The 20,049-nt window shown below is 35.7% G+C and overlaps 1 protein-coding gene across 2 annotated transcripts; it reads left to right on the top strand.

The window, feature by feature from the left end:
• Nucleotides 1–8,572: 8,572 nt before the first annotated feature.
• On the top strand, nt 8,573–17,885 carry KERA (keratocan). 2 transcript variants are annotated; one of them, XM_005421592.2, is made up of 3 exons: nt 8,573–8,819; nt 10,407–11,301; nt 15,907–17,885. In XM_005421592.2, the coding sequence occupies exons 2-3, from the start codon at nt 10,416–10,418 to the stop codon at nt 16,077–16,079; spliced, it is 1,059 nt and encodes a 352-aa protein (XP_005421649.1). In that variant the 5' UTR covers nt 8,573–8,819; nt 10,407–10,415; the 3' UTR covers nt 16,080–17,885. The 2 variants fall into 2 exon arrangements, with proteins under 2 accessions (XP_005421649.1, XP_030913421.1); XM_031057561.1 differs by lacking the exon at nt 8,573–8,819 and adding an exon at nt 8,826–9,034.
• Nucleotides 17,886–20,049: the final 2,164 nt, after the last annotated feature.

Below are 20,049 nucleotides of genomic sequence, written 5' to 3'. Positions count from 1 at the left end.
AACTAATGTTTCAGTATTGTCAAAAGAACAGTGAAATCTCTCAGAAACCACAGGTGGTGAGTAAAACGCAGCTACACATGGTGAAGACATGGTAGTATGTTCCACCCAGGACTAAATAGTCCAAATATTGTCAGCATCTTGGAACACACTAAAATAAATGTATTAGTAACTGAGAGCTGTAAGTGGCTTGCTTGCAAGTACAGATCATCCCATGGGTACTGTTTTCTTTTCAACTACTAGACTATTAAACACTGAAACAGAAACTTTGCTAGTTTCTATAGCAAAAGCAGAAACTATCACCTCTGAAAAAAAACCCAAACCAATTCAAACCAAACCATTTAGTCGGCACAATGCCAGTTCCAGATGTTCAAAATCAAAACACAAATTCACAAAGAAACCTGGGACTAAAACAAAAGGCAAGATTGAGAAAACAACAGAAATATTTCCCTCTTTTATTTTTTTTCATTTTGAAATTCATAAATGTTGCTGTTCTTTTACCCATGTACAGGAAGGATTGACAGTAAAATTTGTTACAAGTTGGCTAGAATTTTCATTGCAGAATGAAGTGTAAATCTGGTGCTTTCTGAACACATCAGGGTGGGAATCCCTGTAGAATAGCACCCAGGCATTGTTACACAGAAAAAGAAGAAAGAAGTGCATGTAAAACACCCCAAAGAAAAGAAAATTGAATGAGAAATGGTATTTAACCATTTCCTAATTCTTCCCTTAATGTAAAAATATACTAAACACTAAGATCTCTAGAGCACAAACTGATGAGATATGCCAGCTGATTGCTCTAATCTAACAACACAACAGAAAAGCATTATTCTTTTCAGCTTGCTTCAGTACACTGATTACTTTTATGCAAAATGAAGGAGTGGGAACAGTGAGACTGAGAACAGTCCAACTCATGATAGAGTAGAACCAGTTAAGAGAACTTCCCTCAACCTTCTTCTTTCCAGGTAATGCCAAGGTGCTTCCCTTAGCCTCCCTGAATATACCATACGTCTCAGTCCATGTCTTACTGCAGTCTGCCACTGCCTAAAAGAGTGATACAGAAAAAGCACCCAGTTTCAGGGTGAATGGTGAAAGGGAATGGTGGCAAAGAGAAAGTTCCAGAAGGAGAAATTTCAGCTGGGCGTATAAAAAATTCTTCACAGAGAGTTCATAAAGTACTGTCACAGATTGCTCAAGGAAGCTGTGGACTCTGCATCCTCAGAAAATTTCATAACATGCATGGGCAATGCCCTAAGGAACAGATTTGTCTTTGAAGCTAGTCTTAGTTTTAGAAGGAGGTTGAACTAAACAACCTTCAGATGTTTCCTCATGATTCTGTGAATCTGTGATTCTAAGAATACTAGTAACCAATGGTGAAAAATATCGGTTTTGCTAACCAGTTCCACAGCTGAAGAGTTTAGCATGAAATTCATGTGGAAAATTTCTTGTTTCAGGTTCCAGTCCATAATTCCAACTCCTATGATACTCACAAAATCTTAACTTAGCTGACATTTGGGTATAGATTCCATAGGCAGGAACTGTGGAATCTTTCAATACCTTTGCTGGCTTGTGCCAATCTGCTCCCATTTTGACTCTTGTGATTCACTGAGTAGTGGCAGTGAAATCAGAGATCCATCCCTTCTTACTCTCCCACGTGGGACAGCACTAGCAAACATGCCACCATCCTAATGGACAGAGTGCTCACGGAGGACATTTTGGGGATGATTTTTTTTCAGATTCTGATATTGGTTAAAAGGCTTTCCATCCGTAAGAAAAAGAACTTAATTTGCAGGCCTTAAGGCTTTCACGCAGAAATAACTCTCTTTTCTACTTAGTCTGAAAAGTTCAGCATCAGCTGAAATAAGAAAGGAGTGCTAGCTGCACTTTGGGAAACTCACCTTGAATGTAGAAAGGTCAGGTTCAAGTACCAGGGCAAATTATCACTTCATTGTGTAAAGAAAAGCAGCTTTAGAGGCTGTGGCACTTTTTATCACACTGTTCTGAGAGAAGATTGTGATTGTGGGCTAAAATGTACATATTGCTACTCTTTAGTGCTATAAACATGATGCTTTGTGGGTGAAACCCCTTCTACCTGTTTTAAGAGGTGAATCATCTTCATTTTCATAATTTGAATTCTTAATCTACAGATCAAATAACACAATATTTTTAACAAGTTTTAATTACTAGAAAAATTTCTTTTTAAAAGTATAATCCTTCTTTTGTGGTACATCTCTGCTACAGCTACCTTTTAATTCTTAAATTATTAAAGAAAAGCAGAAAATATAGTCTAATTAAGAAGGAATTGAAGAAATTAGGTAAATACATGAGAAGAGAAATATTATTTATGTTCCGCATATGACAGTGTAGAAACAAAGGGATTTGGTCAAATGCACCTGACTTCTGAAGATGAGAAAACTGCTGCACTGTGCAAAAAAAAAAGCAGCTTTGTCTTTGCTCTGTGAATCCCAGTGTGGGGCAATGCATACAAGTCTGTCACGGTATTTGGTCAACCTGACCAGAGCACATATTCAAAGAACTATGAAGACACTTTGGAACTCATTAAATAATACTTGTAAAAATATATTTCCATTGATGATAACACTTTCATTGAAACATGCAAAATATTTCAGACAGAAGTACTGGAAGTACTTACATAATTATAAATTATGTAAGTTATAAACCAATTTAATAATAAGCTGTCTTGAAGATAAACAAGTTTTTCAAAATCCCTATTGCCACCATCTTTCTGTAGTACATCACATGACTTTGCCATCCATCTTACTACACACACTGATTTCTAAACTACATGAACAAAAGTTTCCTTAACTTCATTTTTGGATTTCATCATTACAGCCATTTTGCTGTCAAAAAAATAAACAGTAAGACCAGCAAGTTCTCAAAGTTATGTGCAATGCTTTATTGACTTGAAGAAGAGTTGTGATTACCTGTGTATAAAAATGAAGCATTTTTTTGTACCGGTTCCTAAGTTTGGATAAGAAGAACTATCTCCTGCACTATTATTTTTCCCACCCTCAATTCAGAAGAAGGAAAGGTGTGTTGCTCCTAATGGAAATCACAGCCTTGAGCTGAGGTATGTATTACACAGAAAATGCAGAAGGGAACGAGGCATTTATTGCTGGGATTCCCAGCTGCTACCATGAAGAGCACAGCATTATCTAAGAAAAGGGCAGGTAGTGTTGAAGAACACCCCTTTGATTATTTAGGGTTATTTTGGTCATTATTTAGAGCTCTGGAGCACTGCATGATGTTTGGACAGGGATAGGTGATGAATTCTCCCTGGAGCTGGGTTCCAGAGCTTTCTTCAAAGAAAAAGGTGGTGTCAGTTTGCATCAAAGTGCTGGGTGTTGAGGAATTTCATCTACACAGAAAAGATTAAGTTTCAACATGTTCCATATGAAAGGATAATCAGTGACTGGAGTAGTCATGGTGAGTGAGATTTGAGCTTGCAGTTGGGACTCTGGAAGAAAACTCAAGTGCTTTGGGAAATGCCAGCTCTCGAAAGCGATGACTGATATTGCAATTTAAGAAAATAAAAATCACATAGTCTAATGTTTAATTTCAGTATTTCCCAAGAGCATCTGCATTAAAAATTTAGAGCAAAAATTACTACAATTAATGGAAAATAAGAGCTGAATTTTCATATAGCTTATGCCATTTGACTTTTCTTTCTAAACACTAAAAAAGCCCCTGAACCTTGAATTTCTCATGTGGCAAAATCACTGTAGCAGATCATTACTGTAAAGGATATAAAATATTTTTTCATTAAGTTGTGGGCATTCACTTTTATGCAACTCTTGTCACTCATTTCAGAGGACAGAACTTTGTGTGAGTTTAAACTTCTTGAAATCTATTGTCTTACTGTGGGGATCTAAAATGAAGATGAATTAAAATATTTTTGGGCTTCTTTAACAACAGAAGAAAATAAGAAAACAGAAGTTAACATTAAGGATAAGGATATAATTAAAGGATAGTAAAACCAGTTTGTTTTCACTATCCTGATGTTATCTTGGAATATTAAATCCTTGATGGTCTGTGGTTCAAAACTTCTGCAGGTTTACAGAATGGGCATCAGATTACTAATTCATATTTTCATTTACCATTAGTCTGGAAAATATAAATCATCTAAATAACTACACGTTGTCCCAGTAACTCAATATGTGTGTAATTGATAAATGCATGTTAGATATTTTAATTTGAGTTACAGTTAGCATTTTAAAAATAGAGTCCCAGGGTGGGATAGATTTGTTTCAGTGTTGAAGTTGTTGAAATCATGAAAACAAAGTAAAGTAAGACATTGACAGTAACATTTCCATAGTAATTAAAGTAAACCTAGCAAGCCAAGACAAATACCAGATTTTGGCATTGTGTCATGGAACCTTTTTGGTGTCGCTGTGGTAAAGAGTTCAAACCAGAGAGAAAGCAAATAGAGTGCCAAAAAATTATTTAATGAAGCATATTCAGGAGACCAATATATTTCCCATAAAAGCTGAGCCCTTTTCCATAGCTGTTCTTTTCTGAAATATGTTGCTCTGCAATGATCTCTTTCAGCTAAGCTACTCGGTTCCCATTGTAGTTTTGATAAGGAAGTTGTGCAGAAAGTAAACTGCTAAAGTTTTGTTTCTGGACTTTTAGAATGGAATCTTATCTTCCTAAATCCTTTATAAACAAGTTAGGTGACATCTCCTTTTAACAAATTAAGGCAGTCAAACTGTTCCCCAGGGTTTCTTTAACCAATGTATTCTGATTTAAAGTGAGAGCTCCCCACATAAACTCCCTATACTTCAGCTGCCTGCATATGCACAAAAAATGCCTAATTAAATATGAAATGCAATTTCTTCCACTGCAAGGTCTAAGCATGTAATTCTAGACTTCTGGTAGAGGTGCAGCACTCCTGCTCCTAAATCTGTTTTGTTTTAATTTCTTTTGTTCACTAGGAATGATGTAGAGTAAAATGTATCCATAGGAGCAGGGTCTGGAACATCTGGGCTGTTCCTTTGATCTGTCTGCAGTGTCCCTTGGGCTAGCCTGAAGGGCTCTGTCATCTGCTTTCTTTTAAACTCTTTGATCTTGCTGACCTTTGGCTGTTTTTAAAAGGAGCAGCAGATATTATTAATTGAGCTATATCACTGTCTGCTGGTCAGGGAACTGTTTGGAAATAGAAGTTTTGTCTTTTTGACTCTGGGTAAAACACAGAGCAGCAATGCAGAAAGAGAGAGATCACTACACGCCTGTTATCAGAAGTGAAAGAGGCCAAATGAAGCCTGAGTAAAAGTCAGCAACCCCATGAAGATGTCTGGAGCTACCATTAGGAGTATAGGATGAAGGATACACAAACTGGACTTATTGTCTTCAGCTTTTGAAGCACTAACTTCTCTCTAGTAACCATGAAGACAATTCAAGAGCCTGTTTCAGAAGAACTGATTGTCCTGTGGAGCAAGGCACATAGTTTTTAGCAAAGTACTGCCCAAATTGAGGCACCCTGGACTGCAGCCTTTGCTAAGTGGAGCAATGCACAGGGCTAATGAGTAAGCTCTGCTTGCAGTACACTCCTGGGTTTGCTGGTGATGAACTATACACATGCTTGATGCTTAACAGATCTTGCTTCAAATTCAATCTGAGACATATGGCAGCCATTACTGAAAGAAAGTAATGCATTTTTTCACTGTCAGCAGCTCTGATGCTAAAACAGAACAGCTCCAAACAGCAGTCCCAGTTGTCCATTTCTCCTCCCAATGGGTCTTTCTAGTTTGTCTTTTTTACTCTTCTAGTCTTTCTCAAGTTTGTGAGCTGTTTTAGTTTCAAGCATGTACATTACTTCTCTCAAGGAGATGTTACCACCCCCTGCAATTGTTGATGCTCTTCACTTTATACTTTTTTACTTCAAATTCTCTTGATTAACAGTGTGGATTGAAAGGAGACATGCACAGTAAAAATCCTGTAATAGCTTCAGACATCTTTCTCAAACTAGAGCAAATCCAACAGCATCTCTTAGGAATTATCTCCAAAATTCAGGGTGGGTATCTACAGTATTTTTACTGTAATATTTTTTTCCACTTCCTTTTATTGTTGCGCAAATACCTTTCATGCTGTTACTTTTTGAGAGATTGTTCATGGTCTCAGGAGCACTTTGAGTTTCACTGATATTTGCCTTTGATCACTCAGCTTCTCAAGTTAAAAATTACCTCATTAACACAAAATTCTTAGCCCTTACTGAAAATAAGGTTCTGGAAAGAGTTTCAGGTTGGATCCACAAAACAAAAAGTCTCCCAAACCATTCGTCATTTTTGAAAACCTTGGCCACAGTCTTTTATTAGCCTGTAAAACTTTATCACCATAAAGTGCAACCCTTAAATAAGAAATATTTTACACCAGATGATGAAGGACTCAACACAACAAATGCATGATATGTGCATAATCTTGAAGGCTTCATGGGAAGAAGGCTTTCTGCAAAGTCTGCTGAGACACCCAGAGATCACTCGTCTCTGCACAGATATTTCAAAAATTTTTGGGACCATATAAAAAATACGTATGACAGTCATAAACTCTCTTGCTTTGTGATTTTGAAGACGTTTCTTGTCATTTTTTTTGTTTGTATCAGAAGAAATGGAAATTCACATTATTGAGAAAGTCTTAGAAAATATATTTTGCTATATTCTTCTCCTAGTGAAGGACTCCTCCTTTGAATAGAAATGTGTATTTGGTAAGGGCCAAATACCTGGTCTCTAAATCCACAAAGGGCAGATTGTCACCCCTTGCTGAATAACATTTCATACAAATAGTACCACTGCCTGCCACAAGGTAAACAGCAAGTCCCTTTGCCAGGGACTTCTGTGATAACATAATGAATATCTGAACATAATTAGCAGGTAAAAATAGCAGATAAATTCAGACCACCATGAAGCATAAGATAAATCAATCTTTTTTGCTGTTGCTAAATGTAAACATCTGGCAAGATGCATTTAGGTGTGTCACAGCAGATATCTGCCATGAGGACTTGCAATTTCAGTACAACATTCAGGATGGACTCGTCTTTTTCTTTAGTGGCAAAGAAGCTTCCACATTCTCTCTTCACACTTTGTGAAGATTTATCACAAAAAACCAAAGCAGTTTTATACTGCACGGCTTGCTGTTTACAAGAATCATAGATGCAATTTTCATGGTGAAACCTCCTTAAATGGAGGACGCTTGGACATGCAACTATTTTAAATTTCACACAGTGATGCCTCTGCCCCTCCCTATCTCCCTTGGATGGACTCCAGCCGACAAGCATCCTTATCACTAATGTGGGGGCCAGCTCTGCTGCAGGGGGTCCTAGTGTTAAACATTTTAAGTTATAGGTGTTCAAAGTGAAATCCACAATGAAAATTGGGGGTTTTATGGCTTTTGTCCTATAATTAGTACATCTGCTTAAAACTAGAACCTTTGTTTAAGGCATAGATGTAAATTAATTTAATCTAATTTAGATTATTAAAATATTCAGTATGCATGAAGGAATCAGTTTTACACCTGCTTTGTGAGAAATCCCTGATAATCTTTAAGAGGTGTTGAAGGGCCTGGAGTGCTGGTAGAGTGAAACACTTAAGCACTTGTTTTATTTTTAAGCTCATAAACAATGCGAGAATTACTGATGGTAAGGATGGATTTTTCATAAACAAGAAACATGGCGGTACAAACAAAAGTAATGAAAAAAGTTTATGACGTGTTTAACATTAGCCTTACTGAAGTCAGTGAAAGCTGCCCATGTATTTAAGGTTTGCTTTCTTTTTTTTTAACTACTTTTTGTCTTTTCTGCTTCTAAACTTCTTTTGAGACATTCTGAGTTTAAGAAGCAAGGGATTAAAATTATGAAATAGGCTGTTATAGGTTTAATGGTTAAAATCCAACAGATTAAAGATAATTAAAATAATTATACAACTAAGTTTTAAAACTAATAGAAATAATTTAAAGTACCAGAATATATTATATGTTTTCAATATTTTTCATTAACTTTTCCCTTAAAATATTTATGTCATTGTTCTGGCTTTGAACATGAATAGTTTTTCTGATATGAAGTTGTTACTTTAAGTTTGGACTAAAAAGGAAAACAAAAATCTTCCAAAATACATAATGTGAGAAATATGTGTCTATCTTTGGAGAGCAAGTTGTCTGCAAAGAGTTTGCTTTAGATCAATGATGAAAGAAAATTGCAGGAGACACTGAGGAATATTATAACTTTGTAGAAATACATGTAAATATCTCTCTGAACAAAAAGGAAAAGGTAAGATCTAATATTTAAAGAACTGAAAATATTAAAAAATTCTTAGCAAATGCATTTGCTCTCTTCTTCTAATCAAGAATTTTGTCTTTAAATGGCACGACAACATCTGCATTTAATAAAAATCAAATAAAATATTTCCGTAGAAACAGATGGCACTGGTTTTAATCCTTTGTGGCCAAGTCAGGTATTATGAGAATGAGTTATGATGTAAGTCAGCTTTGCGTGTAAAGTATCTTGTAACAAAAATCTTGAATAAATGTACACTTTGGGCTACCTGTTTCATCTAGACCAGCTCCCCTCATCTGATAGAACATAAAAAATCAAATGCCTTCAGCTCAGTGGCTGGTTGATATTAAGGCCAGGTTTTCCTTCTTTCCCTGCCTAGGTGCTGAGGTGCCTGAGCTGTATCAGGGGTTAAAAGCTGTAAGCACTGATGCGTATATATGAGGCTGTATTCCTAGAACACGGCTTGTAGCCTGACTCAAGCTATTACAGTCTAACAACAGGGACCAATAGAAAGAGAAGAAGATCCAAGAAAGCTGAGGTAAGCCCAAACTCTGAAACAATGTCAAACTAGAAGCAATAGCTAATAAGGTGTGCATGGAAATACATCTGGGAATACTAGTACGTACTTCCAGTTTTATGTGCTGCTAATTCTTAGGAGGACAGGAAACAAACACAGTGGTTAGCAGCCAAAAGCGGTGAATTTACAGAGATTTCTAACTGGCTTCAGATAGCTCCAGGAACTTGACTAACAAGGTAAACTGCTTTATATTTATTTTTTAAAGTGTTATTAAGGTTATGAATATTTACAGAGTAAAAAGGTTGCAAATTCACTGTGTGAAATAGAAGCGTTATTCTCTAAAAATACTTTATTTGTCCCTTTCTTTGGAACACTTCCAGATAGCAGTTTCTGGGGCTGGAAAAGCTACAGCATTCTGCACTTGTTACTAATAACAATGTTGAATAATAACAATGTTGAAAACTATTAAATTACTACATATCATATGCAGCAACTGAACTGAGCTCTTAACCTTACTGATGCATTAATCCTATGAGAGAACTTACTTTTATTTAAATACTATTTTTGTCACAGCTAACCTCCTAATTTTTCCCAGAAATTTCAGCTATCAGTCTTTTGCCTCTACATTGCAAAATGCTTGTTAATCTTCATGAGCCAGTAAGCAAGATAACAGAGTTTATAAGGCACTGTTTTCATGCTACACAAATATTTCCTTTCTGAGAAAATTATCAGTGATAATTTTGTTCACAATTATAATTGTGGAAGAGGCTAAAAAAACCATATAATTAAGTAGGAAAAATAGTTAAAATGTGCATAAAGCAATATGAACAGTTAGGTCAGGATTTACTTATTGTGGATATAATTTGGTTAGGGCTTATTTTTTGTGTCATTTAGAGCAGGTATTTGTTTTGTCTGTTTGCTTTATGGAAGGAAATTTGTAACTTTGGATATGAGAGAGTGAGTGAGGCAGGGAATGGATTAGTCAAACATATTCCCTCCAAGCTTTTAAGAACATGCCCAACAAACAGCTGTTAAAACACTATTTGATCTTCCACTTTTAAATGAAGACAAAAGACCCTGGAAAATCTGATCCAGATGTCATTATAATTTAAGAGAGAGCAAAAACAGAAAAGAGGGGATGATTAATTTTAAAAGGAGGAACACTGAGTACAATAGTATAATACAAATAGTACTTATATCATCATGGTAATGACATCTTTTCTGAAAATTAACCATTTTATAATGTAGGTTATAGGTCTGTACAGGAAAGCTTACACAAATGTACAAGAGGTACTGATTTATTGTCTGAAAATGATCCATATTTTCATATTTTTTGAAATGATACTTGCATGAACATCAGTCAAACTGGTAGCCAATGTGGCTAAGCTGAATCAGGGATATGTTTATCAATATACAGCACAGAATTGTTTATATTGTTTGTATTACTTTTCAGTTTTTCCTTAACAGGCCATGGATATCACCCTAGAGGAAAGAATTTGGCTGTTTATAAAGGAAATATTATTTTATATGCAAAATTGTATTGTTAATCTAGTATACTACTAGGGAGTTTTATTGAGAAACAGCTAATTGTTTTTTTCCCCTTCCAAGGCAAACACCATGATTTTAAAAGTCTATACAAGCCTTTTGCTCTTATTCTTGGTCAATTCTGTGTGGACTCGAACTGTGAGACAAGTTTATGATGATCTGGATCCTGGCCACTGGTCTCACTATACTTCTGAGTGTCCACAGGAGTGCTTTTGTCCTCCTAGTTTCCCCAATGCATTATACTGTGATAACAAAGGACTTAAAGAAATACCTCCAATTCCAGCCAGAATTTGGTACCTCTATCTTCAAAACAATCAAATTGAAACAATTTCAGAGAAGCCTTTTGCAAATGCCACTCATCTGAGATGGATAAATCTGAACAAGAATAAGATCACAAACAGTGGGATTGAGAATGGTGTGCTGAGCAAGCTGAAAAGGCTGCTTTACTTATTCCTTGAAGATAATGAGTTGGAAGAGGTTCCTGCTCCATTACCAGTGGGTCTGGAACAGCTAAGACTAGCTAGAAACAAAATCTCCAAAATCCCAGAAGGAGTCTTCAGCCACTTGGAAAACCTTACTATGTTAGACCTGCACCAGAACAGTTTGTTGGACAGCGCTCTTCAAAGTGACACCTTCCAAGGACTCAACAACCTCATGCAGCTCAACATAGCAAAAAATTCACTCAAGAAAATGCCTTTAAGCATTCCAGCTAATACACTGCAGCTGTTTTTGGACAACAACTCCATCGAAGTTATACCAGAAAACTACTTCAGTGCAATACCCAAAGTGACTTTCCTTAGGCTGAACTACAATAAACTATCTGATGATGGTATCCCTTCAAATGGGTTTAATGTGTCATCTATTCTAGACCTACAGCTGTCTCACAATCAGCTCACTAAAATTCCACCAATCAATGCTCATCTTGAGCACCTTCATCTTGATCACAACAAAATCAAAAGTAAGTGTGTATTACCAGTGTGAAACCCTTCAAAGTCATGTCCATTTTAAATGTCTACTTAACTATAAAAATGGTCTTTGAGACAAATTGATTAAAATTATGGAATCATTTAATAATTTGGAAGGAAGGGATTTCTAGAGGTCATTTATTCCAACCTTCCTGCAATAAGCAGGGACATTTGATGAGGTTTCTCAGAGCCCTGTCCAGCCTGACCTTGAAATTTGCCAGTCATGGGGCATCCACCACCTCTCTGAGCAAACTGTTTTTGTGTTTTACTATTTTACAGCATATTTGTTCTATTAAGGTTTATGTACTTAAAAGTTTTCCGTGAGGTTTTCTGAGACGAGGTTTTCTGTACCCAAGGCAACAGAAGCCTGCTTGTTTTAAGTTTCATTTCCAGGACTGTTTCCAAATTCATCCAGGTATAGAGGGAGTGTGGTGGTTAGGGATATTACATACTCTATATAATGAGAGCATCTAATCAGTAAGTACTTCATTTCATGCTAAAAGCCAAAATAAAAATGATGACTTTTTATTTGCCACTGCACAGAAGGAAGCCAAGTTTCTATATTTATCTTCTCATCATGGTGATTTAATTGAATACATGGTCCTTTACTACTTTTTTTGTCCCACTGTAGTCCAAAAATATACTAAAAATAATGGTTTGGCTTTTGCACAAAACAAGGACCTATGAAATGAAGATACTTCTTGATAATTTATATTTATTCATTGCATTTGGCAAAATAAAAATGTGAAATCATATAAATAAAAAAAATTGTGCAACTGGCACATATTTAAGTGGCAAGAATTCTGTTAATTTGAGTTAAAGCTTATGACAGATGGTGTTTCTGAACATATTTCATTGCCCCTTGGTTACTAAGGGATTCATTTTAATTGCTTCACTGCAAGGCCTCAGGTGCAGACTTTGTTCCCTCACTTCAAGTGGACACAAAATTGAAATCAATGGAATGTAGTCTTTCCAGTTTAAGAATAGCTTTGTCTAGGTAGTATTTAAAGAGCTGTCCAGTCCTCTTCCTTCCCTGAATAAGTTTGACAAAGCTTAAGACCATGAAAATTAACTTTTGCAGTATGTACAAAATTAAATCTCATGTTCCAATGACACATAACCTGTGAACTGAATCATGATGCTTTTCTACAAATCTTGTATTCCTTAATGCCTTTACCACTTTTCAAAAATCATTGTCAACTTAAGCACAAGTTGGCTTGTGGCTTACTGATTTTAGACAAAAAAGCAAACCAAAAAAAACCCAAAAAACCCCACAAAAAATACCAAAAAAAAAAAAAAAAGAAAAAGAAAAGGAATTCTTAGTAACTGAATATAAAATAGTTGCAACCTGATGCCTTAAATGAAACTTGTGTATCATGTAAGGGTATTTTACCACATAGAATAATTGTTCAAGAAGTAAGGGATAATGACATAGTGTCCATGAGACTTTGCTCTGATAGATAGTATCTTAAAGGGCCTTTAGGATTGCAAACAAGGAATGTAATTCCATCAGGCCAGAGTAGTAAGAGCTGACACTAATTCTACAGATTGGTTTTGTCTTCTTAAGCCCAGGTCAGTCATTATTTTGAGATAATCAATGTGAAAGGTTTGAAAGAAAAACAGCTGTAAAGTCCTGATCTGGTTCCTTCACAAAGGAGTTGTGCTGAAGGTTTACTTTTATGTGTGCAGTACGAGCCCCTTTTATAACATTAATTCTCAGGCATTCCTTCACAACTGCAAATCACTGCTTTATCTTCTCTTGGTGAATCATAGTTACACTGTTGTCATTGCAAGAGTTCAGACATCAACATTTCTACGTAAATACCATTTGACTATGTTTTATTATATGCTATTTTGGAATATTAATTCTTCATATAAGTGTGTGGCCTTATTTCTCCAGAGATCATTTATGAAGATACAAGGCCTTCTTCTGAAGCCCAGGAAAGCCAATGATAGCCTCATCATTTGTCTCAGTGGAACAAGAATTTCACCTGTAATCCCTTCCCTAAGGATCTCTATGCACAGAGGGAAAAAACTATTCTAATTTTGGAAGTAAAATCAACTTAAATCTGAAACTAATTATGGCTCCAACAGATTTGCAGCACATTTGTTCTATGGCATTATAAAACACACATGGCTACATATTTACGTGGGAGATACACTTGTGAGGCTCTGGGGAATTGTTAAATAATGGAAAAGAGAATGTTAGAGTAAATGAAGAGAAGGTATGAAACGATGTACCAAGTGAGCAAGGGTTAGCAGGTGGTATTATTCCAGTGCTATCAAAGGGCAAATGAAAGGGAGTAAACAGTTAAGTTCCCCTGGGAGAACACCAGGAGGACGAGATAGATATTCTGAGCTAATATTATTCCACATTTAGAGAAAGGAAGAAATCCCTGGGCCATGTAAATTTTGTTCCTAAATTGTAAGTTTTACAGGGAAAAGGTCTTCTGCATTTCTTCAGCAGACATACAGTATTAGCCATTAATGAGAACTTTGGCAGTTTTCCCTTACAGCAGCTCTAGGTTTCATGTTTAAATATTCAAGCACATAACAATTCTGTTGACAAGTGGTGGAATTCATCTTTGAATAAACTATCCTGGATTTTTTTATCTAATTTGCAGAAGTCATACAGACCTCCTACTCAATGGAAAGGGATACACAATTGTATGGGGAAATTTATCCCATCTTAAGGAGCTGTCAGTCCCCTTTTGGAAGTATTCATCTCTCTCTAGAGTTTATACAAAGAGTTTAAATGGTTTACATAGGCTGACACAACTTCTACATGGATCACGGAAAGGTGAATTGTACCTTTGGAAGGAACAACCTCTTCCTCCTACTTAAACAAAACTCAGCCATATATCCATGAAGAGTATTGAAAGAGAGAAAAAAATAGAGAAGCTTTTAGTCCCCTGTTAGTTTGGGTAGGATTTACTGTTTATGGGAAGAGAACAATAAAACCCAAACCAATTCATACCACACATCATCAGGAAATTACTTCTTCCTAGGTGGCCTGTGGTTAGATAACTGCTGCCTCACTTCAAGGCTGGAGTAATTAACTCAGTGAAAATGAGTGCAGTGAGATAGTTTTTAGTCAGAGAAGACAGAGATTTAGGATACACTTGAAGCCATCTTGTCTCTATGAACAGTAGTGCTGATAAAACAAAGCAGATATTTTCTGCTAGATAGTGTTGATTCACCTAAAACTTTAAATAGCTGCCTTCATAATGAAAAGTCTTAAGCTTTCTGTGTTGTAAATTCACACGTCAAGATAAGCTGTAGCTTTTTTCTTCCAAAAATAGCAAAAGCTTTGCCAACATTAATCAAATTTCACAACATTAACAAACACACTTTCCTATCACGGATATAACAAAAGCTTCGGTCCTTGGCCAACTAGATGTATTTATCTAGTTTCCATGACAAAGATAGAGTCCACTTCCAAGATGTTGCAAACATCTGGGCAGCTTTTCAAAACAGAGTGGAGGGAAAAAAAATGTAAGTGATGGGAAAAAAAAGTAAGTTATGTTGTTATTTTTACTTCATAACATTTCTCTGACTTTGGAGATTGTAGTCAGAATATTTGCTCATGGTATCATTACTAAATACAAAGGGAGAATTTTTTTCCTATCTCTTTGCTAATAAAGAAATTTGTTCAAAAAAATCTGTTACATGCATGTTCTCCAGTCACTTTTTTTTTCAGTTAGTCTAGGGCCAAGATCTTCAAGCAGTTAGATCAATCAAAAAATATCATAATTTGGTTGAAGGAATTTGAAATCTTTGATAAACAAACACCACTTCAGTGTTTTCTAGAGGCCATTTTGAGGCTGCCTGACTATTTAACAACTAAAGACAAAATATAAAAAGCATTTTAGCCTAGTGACAGTGCAAAGGTCATCTAGAGGACACAAAAAGCCCAAGCTATTCAACACTTCAGAATATGGGTAATGATTGAAGCCATAGTTTCAAATTTTATCTGTACAGAAACAAATTATGCTTGATATATGTAGAATTTTGCGGATTGTTAGCTTTCAGATTAGGAAGAAAAATATCACATTGCACAAGTTATAGTCTTGCAATTAGAACCAAATCCACTTAATAATGTCAGAGAACAGAAAAGTACAGATGTTAAAAATTAAAAACACTATACAAAAATTCCTCTGATTCAATACTGCTATTGTTTTGAATGCAAGATCTTCATTAGGGAATATTATCAGCCTAAAACTAATGTACTGTCATTGAAATAAGATGTTCAAAACCCCTCAGAAGTAATCTTGCCTTGCTCACTCAGAGTGTAAAGAGCTATTTCTCAATGCTTACCATGTAGTTGTATAACTTAGTGTCCCCTTTGTCCAAGGATAAATTATGCATCTAATGGCCTTTTTTCATCATTGTACCACAGTAAATATGTGATTCACTGATCCAGATCGCATTATATGAAGATGCTTGTTTTCAATCAACAAAGTATTTAAATGGAAACAAAAGCAACAGTCTCCCATGCTAACATCAGTGGAAGTTTACTTTATTTTTGTCCCAGGTGAATTTTATCTTCATGGATTCTTCCCATGGAAATAACTTAACATGTTGATCTACACTTTCAGGTGTTAATGGTACTCAGATGTGCCCAGTTTCCATTGCCCTAGAAGAAGATTATGGTTATTATGGCAACATCCCTCGCCTCCGATACCTTCGTCTGGATGGGAATGAAATTCAGCCTCCAATCCCACTGGATATCATGATCTGTTTCCGACTACTTCAAGCTGTTGTCATATAAAGATAATGCAATGTCACTCTTGTACTGTGAGAGTGCTAAGATACAAGTTTTGCTGGAATGAAACTTGTTCTAACTCAAATCAAGAAGTAACAGCTTTATTTGACTTTAATTTTCTTCTTTGCTTGTATCTTTTCTACAACTGAAAAGGTTGTTCTTTCAGAAGGGATTTTGTATGGACCTGAAACATGTGCTTAACCCCTTATCCTATAAATTCATAATGTGAATATATTGAAAATCATCTGTGTAAGGTCCCAAATATTCCAAAGAAAATCCTTACTTGCTCCATCTTTCTTCTCAAATGTGACAATGCCTACCCTGCTAACATAATTCCTATAGACAAGTTATGTGTCCTCATTTAGTTATATAATAAATAACACCATGAATTTGGGTGCATTTGGCCAAATACATATGCTAATAAAATCATGAGCCGCATGATTACTAGTTATCAGAACTGCCACTGACATTTCAGATAGTGACTCATGGTGAACAACCACTTAACATGCAATTAACCCATCAACTGCTGTCATCCTTTGAAGATTAATATTTTAAGGTGAAAAGTACATGAGGCTTAGCATACAAAGTATATTGAATATATATCATTGTAGGGATTCATTCAGTGAATTTCAGAACTGGAACACACTGATCGAACTCAAATCCAGGGATAAGATGTAATCTCATCTTCTCTCGAAGCCCTAGTTTTCTGCTGTTTTATTCCATTTCTAATTTTGACACCATTTCTTTCTGCAACTTTGGGATCATCGTTGAATATTTGGGTTATTTTAGTTTGCAGAGAGATACAACCAAGAATAGGAATGATTACATATTTCATGGACTAGGTACTTTATAAAAATTTGAATGGCTAGTTAATGCAATGGTGATGAAGAAAAAATTAAGAAATTCAGAGATACAAGAAATTTGTATCTCCCTCCTAATTATTTGCTGAACTAGGAAAACACTTGCATAGAGACTGTATCATTTAAGCAAATACATTCAATTCAGAGCAGTATTCAGCTATCTGCTAACTCACACACATGCACACAATAATACTGGATTTTAGAGAAATACAGATTATTAGAATACAATACACTAACAATTCACTAACAAGGGAGATATCAAAAGGTAACTTTTAATGAAATATGACTGATTTTATCAAATCTAGTTGATTTTTTTTCCATTTTATCATATTGGCTTTCAATAAATGACTTGAATATTAGAGTCAACTATTCACTGACAGAGTATGCCTTTCTTATTTCTGCTAGCCAGCACAACAGACTATACATCAGTCATTATTTTACTCTTCTTGCATTTCTAGATAGAAGCAATTAGTTGCATCTATTGCTAACATTTTAAGACTGGTCTCAGTACCAAGTATTTAAAGACTATGCACATGGTATAATTTTACTTTGCTGTATTTTCTTAAAAGTAGATTTTTGAAAGTGTTGAGAACTGTAATTTCTGACAATCAATCCTTTTTATCTGAAAATCAGGCCTTATTCTGATCCAGAGAACTTGTGGAAACAACCTAGTATAGAAACCCAGCATAGGAATAACCCATTCAGAAATCTGATCACTCAAACCATTTATTTTTGCTGTTCTTTTTATGTGATTGCTGAGAAACTCCTGCCCTTCTAACAAAAGTATTTTCTGTACCTCTGTGTTCACCCTATATGAAAAAATATAGATTTAAAAAGTCTTTACAATATGTATGCATGTTTAGTTATGTTCTTTACTCAATAATAGCATAGTAATTTATTTTTTGGAAAAAGAATTATGTGACAATACTACTAATTAAATTATAACTAATTATGTCCTTGAACTTGGAAATTAATTTCTACCTTAAACAAAGAACAAATACAGGTACTTCAAAGTGAATATTCACAGGTATACATGCACTTATTAATCTTATTTACAGTTCTAATTGTACAGAAAGGATCTTGACGATCCAGTACAAAATTACCCTTTTAGGTAGCATATACACATTGAAGAAAAGACTAAACCTTCCCAAAGAGATATTAAGCTTAAATATGGCAAAGGTTGGTATGTAAAATCATAAAGGGATACTAGAGCATCAAAGTATTCCATTTGCCTGGATAGGGGCATTATGGGATGGAATCAAGAGCACAATTTGTGATGAAATAATTTTTAACAGTTATTTTCACCAGCTGTACTGCTATTTTTCCAACACAGTGTAATGTGGAAATCCTTATAAAGTGGTCCTTCAAATAGTCAGTACTATCCTATGCAGCAATTCTAGAACGCATGCAGATTGATGCTCAAGATTTGTTTCTGTCAAATCCCAGTTAATCTGAGTGAAGTGAAAATTCGTGATACATCCTTGGACAAACTTCTGTTGGGCTGAAGAGCTGCTGCTGCCAAGTGCTCTATATTCTACACATTTGATGCAATGCACTGACTCCACATCTGAGAATTACTTAATAAAGAGAAAATCTTAAGTATTCTCACTTAGGATAATTTGTTCCATCTTGATGCTCTCTCCCAGAGCCAGCTCTTTGAAGCAGAATAAAAACCAGTTATGTTGCTGCAGTGACCTTCACAAAATAAATCAGTACTGATTGGGGGTTAAGCTTCATTACTGCATGTACGAGACCATTTGCAATAATTTTAATATTTTTAAATGTCCTGGGAAAGTTGGTGAAATTTCCTTTCAGGCCTAAATTGCATTATTGTGTGGTACTAAACAATGTAGGCTTTTAGCCACTACACAGTCAGTTCATTGATTGTGCCAGAAGACTATAAAGGAATATGTAAAACCCATTGTCTTTTTCCTAATGTTGAGACGCAGTAATACAATGCAAAAAGCATCACTGTGCTTAAATTCTGATGTTAATTCTTCCTAATCCAAGATTTCTCTAAGATTTCCCACAGATATTTCCTGGTTCAGAAACAATTGTGTTCTTTTCCTCTGAAAGAAGGGAGGAGCACACCTCTCAGCTGTCCTGTCTGAAAGTGCAGCTGGCATCATAGAGCAGTCATTTGCTTCCCTTACTTGTCAGAACACATTGCAATCAGTTTTGAATGGAATGCCATGGAAACAAAGACATTTACAAGTATGACAAGCTGAGAACAGGTCATCATAAGCGTACTGCAGCCGTGGTCCATCACTAATCAAACCACAAACATCCAGTGCTTTTTGCAGAAATCCATCCTACATAGTAGGTAATTTTGAAATTAGGGTTGTTAATACAGATGTGCTATCATCTCAGCCCAGGGTACAGACAGTTGCACTGTAAAGAAAAGTATTAAAGCAAAGAGAGAGACTCAAGAACTGAAAAATACCCAGACGTTTCTGACAAGTCTGCCAGCATGATTGGAGGCTGGAATCCTGGATCTATCAAAAGGCTGTGGGGTTTTATAACACAGCTGGCTCTGCAGGAAGAAAAGGTCTTTTCAGATGCTGCCAGCATAGTTAAAAATTTAGCCACATGTGTGGTTCTCCCTGCTCCATGTTCTCTGGCATTTTCTGTTTCTTTCTCAATAGTCCAGTGTGCTACCACTATTCTTCAACATTCTGAAGGAAAAACACCACCATAGCAATCATGCATAGATGCCAGTGACCGCAGCAGCCTGTATGACAACTGAACACAAACAGTGAGGTAAAAATTCAGAAGACAACTAGAACTAGTTTGCCTTTTTTGCAATTACTAACTCCAGCACATATCATGTGTCATTGGAGGGATTTCCAGTGACCCTTGCTGCACCCAAATGTTTTCCAATGTTTGCTACAAGTAGTTGCTGTTCATTTTTCCAGCCTAGAAAAATATTTGCTGATATCAAATTGCAGCTATTTTAATTACCTACTTGGAATCAGGTTACTGTAACATCTACATTTCTGTGTTGATTGTTAAAGAGCTAATATCTTCTGCCAAGCATGGCTGACTTTAACAGCACCAAGGATTCTCAGCCATTAGTGTCTTTCTCTTGACTGAAAGTCTCTTCCATAATTGCATTT

This window comes from Geospiza fortis, unplaced genomic scaffold, assembly GCF_000277835.1.
Source record: "Geospiza fortis unplaced genomic scaffold, GeoFor_1.0 scaffold186, whole genome shotgun sequence".
Lineage (NCBI taxonomy): Eukaryota > Metazoa > Chordata > Aves > Passeriformes > Thraupidae > Geospiza > Geospiza fortis.
The sequence above is the reverse complement of the archived record's forward strand: the minus strand, read 5'-3'. Positions and strand labels throughout refer to the sequence as shown.

Bases quoted from the DNA above. Each gene is read 5' to 3' on its own strand.
- KERA (XM_005421592.2), top strand. From the start codon at position 10,416: ATGATTTTAAAAGTCTATACAAGCCTTTTGCTCTTATTCTTGGTCAAT. The intron at 11,302-15,906 runs GTAAGTGTGTAT...CTACACTTTCAG, and splicing joins TGATCACAACAAAATCAAAA to GTGTTAATGGTACTCAGATG.